Source organism: Limulus polyphemus, unplaced genomic scaffold (assembly GCF_000517525.1).
Source record: "Limulus polyphemus unplaced genomic scaffold, Limulus_polyphemus-2.1.2 Scaffold2527, whole genome shotgun sequence".
NCBI classification, from domain to species: Eukaryota; Metazoa; Arthropoda; class Merostomata; order Xiphosura; family Limulidae; genus Limulus; species Limulus polyphemus.
Window position 1 is genome coordinate 148,416 of NW_013668137.1, and position 2,372 is coordinate 150,787.

Here is a 2,372-nt window from a genome sequence, read left to right on the forward strand (position 1 = left end):
GGAAAGGGTTCAGAGAAGGGTTACTAGAATGGTGCCTGGGATCTCGGGTTGTGATACGAGGAGAGGTTGATGAAATCTCTCAAATTGTTCTAATTAAGGTATTTAAGATTGTAAAATGAACTAATAGTATTGATGCATCATCTTTTTTCATACTTAACAATGATAAAAATAGAACTAAGGGACACAAGTATACATTTTGGCAGGGTAGGAGTCATCTTCAGCCAAGACAGTTTTATTTTTCTAACAAGATGGTTGAGCTTTGGATGGGTTGCATTTGGATGTTGTGGAGGCAATTAATTTAAGTGAGTTTAAGAGAAAGCTTGATAAGTATATGAACGATAGGGGCTGTCTTTAAGATTTTTTTTTCAATTTATTTATAAATAGTCTTGGTTTAGTTTAGAAGGTGGAACAGCCTGAGATGGACCAGTAGGTCCGATGTTGTCCCAAGCAAAACATTATGTTATGAATCCTCCCTCACGCTAAATCTGCTGTTTTAATTTATAAAATAAACACTGTTATAACTAAACCGATAATTCCAAAATTTGCAAGTTTCTTATTGATGTGAATCTTAATAAATTAAAAAACAAATTCACATTTAAAAGTTTCTAATTGTTAATGCTGGTACAGAGTCAACAAAAATACAAAACTATCTCCTTGGCTCTTAATAATATACTTCATTTCTAAGTTAATCAAAATTACATATCTTGTAGGTCAGGTAAGCCTTTGCTGTTTCCATAAACGAGTTACTAAAATGATTTACGACAGTTTTTTCACAGAAAGATAAGAAAAAATTGTATAGATGAACAGTACACTGAAAAGGAACCAAAATGTTTAAATTTTAACTTGTTGAAAAGTTAGCTTCAGGTAGTACACAGTGAATACAAGTTGTAAACATTCATAGGCAAGTAATTTTAAGCATAACACAACCATTTGTACTGAATGATAATGACACACGTAAAAGTACATGTCATTTTCTTTCCTTGTAATGTTTCATCATGTACATACACATGTCAAAAACCACTATTTTTACACTGAACTTATTCTTCAGAGATAATTACTTGCTTGATGTTAAAAACAAAATTATACAAATGTCAAGAAGCCATGTTATTAATCCAGCAAAGACCTTAACATCTACTTGTATTTACTGAATAACCTTATTTTGCTCTTTTAAACTTTCACTACTAATGTTTTCATACATGAAACTTAGAACCATTATTTTCTAATACTTTTTCAGTACAAATACACAATGTAATTAACAAAGCAAAAAGAAAATAAACTTAACTTCTAATTTTGTCTTGTAAGGAACTTTATATCAGCTTTGAATTAAAAGGAGAAAAAAGTTATGAGAACTATGCTGCTATATTTTTAACTAAAGTAAAGTACAAATATAATATTTCACAAATGATTTACTGATGAAAGCTATTTCGACCTACCAATAAGTTAACACAACACACTATCATTCACTCATTGTGATAGCTGTTGATATGACGAAAATCTAACGATAATACTTTTAATTTATAAGCTTTGACTCCAATTTCCCAAAACACTTTCCTGCCTTGCAATTTGCATTTGTTACAATATATTACTGGTATTAGTATTATTATAATTTCAAAATCAAAATAATTTTAAATACATTTTTCTTGTACTTTTAATTATATTCTTTCACATTCACTAACATCAGTAAACCAATAACCAATTATAACTGCTGTGACAAGGAATTTAGGGCTTCCCTGATATACTAAAGAAACTAAAAGTAAAAGTAAAAGTGGGTGTTTACCAATTATGTAGGCTTAGCATCATGTATATGCCTAACATTAACAACGACATGCTACTATTGCTAATAGCAATACTTAAGTACTAGCAGTAGCATAAACAAACTTACCTCGTTTAACTGCAACTTCGTATGGAATGCTATAAGATTTGACTGTTTTATTGCCCATTGTTAAAATTCCTTCTTATATAGAAAATCTTAGTGTTTCAGCTAAGAAAAACTGCTAGAATTAACAATAATTTAAGTGATCGTCTGCACGATATCCATCTTTCACCTTATCCATTCGTAATTTTTAGTTAAGTCACATGACTAAAACATACGGGTATTTAAGTCACATTGCACCACATGTAGTAAGCCCTCAATTGCAGAGCGCTCATGACGACCGTATAAAAAATACGTATATCATATGCAATAATTAAAATTAAATTTGTTTATTAAATAAACAAATCAACCTCTTTTACACTTTCAACATATTAGTAATCATACAATGTTTAATCATTGAAAAATTAAGGTAGATTTCTTTGTTATTTTATGAGAAATCCCCATTATATTTCAACTGGGACTAATTTATTATTCCTTTAAAGTAGGAATAAACTTATAT

The 2,372-nt window shown here is 29.6% G+C and overlaps 1 protein-coding gene across 1 annotated transcript in view; it reads right to left on the reverse strand.

The window, feature by feature from the left end:
• Nucleotides 1-2,044, reverse strand: part of LOC106467205 (ubiquitin carboxyl-terminal hydrolase 32-like) — a 129,109-nt gene extending 127,065 nt beyond the window's left edge. Inside the window, exon 1 of the mRNA XM_022395332.1 lies at nt 1,883-2,044. Coding sequence (XP_022251040.1) covers nt 1,883-1,940 — 58 coding nt within the window. The 5' untranslated portion in view covers nt 1,941-2,044. The remainder of the gene's footprint in view (nt 1-1,882) is intronic.
• Between the last annotated feature and the right edge of the window lie 328 nt (nt 2,045-2,372).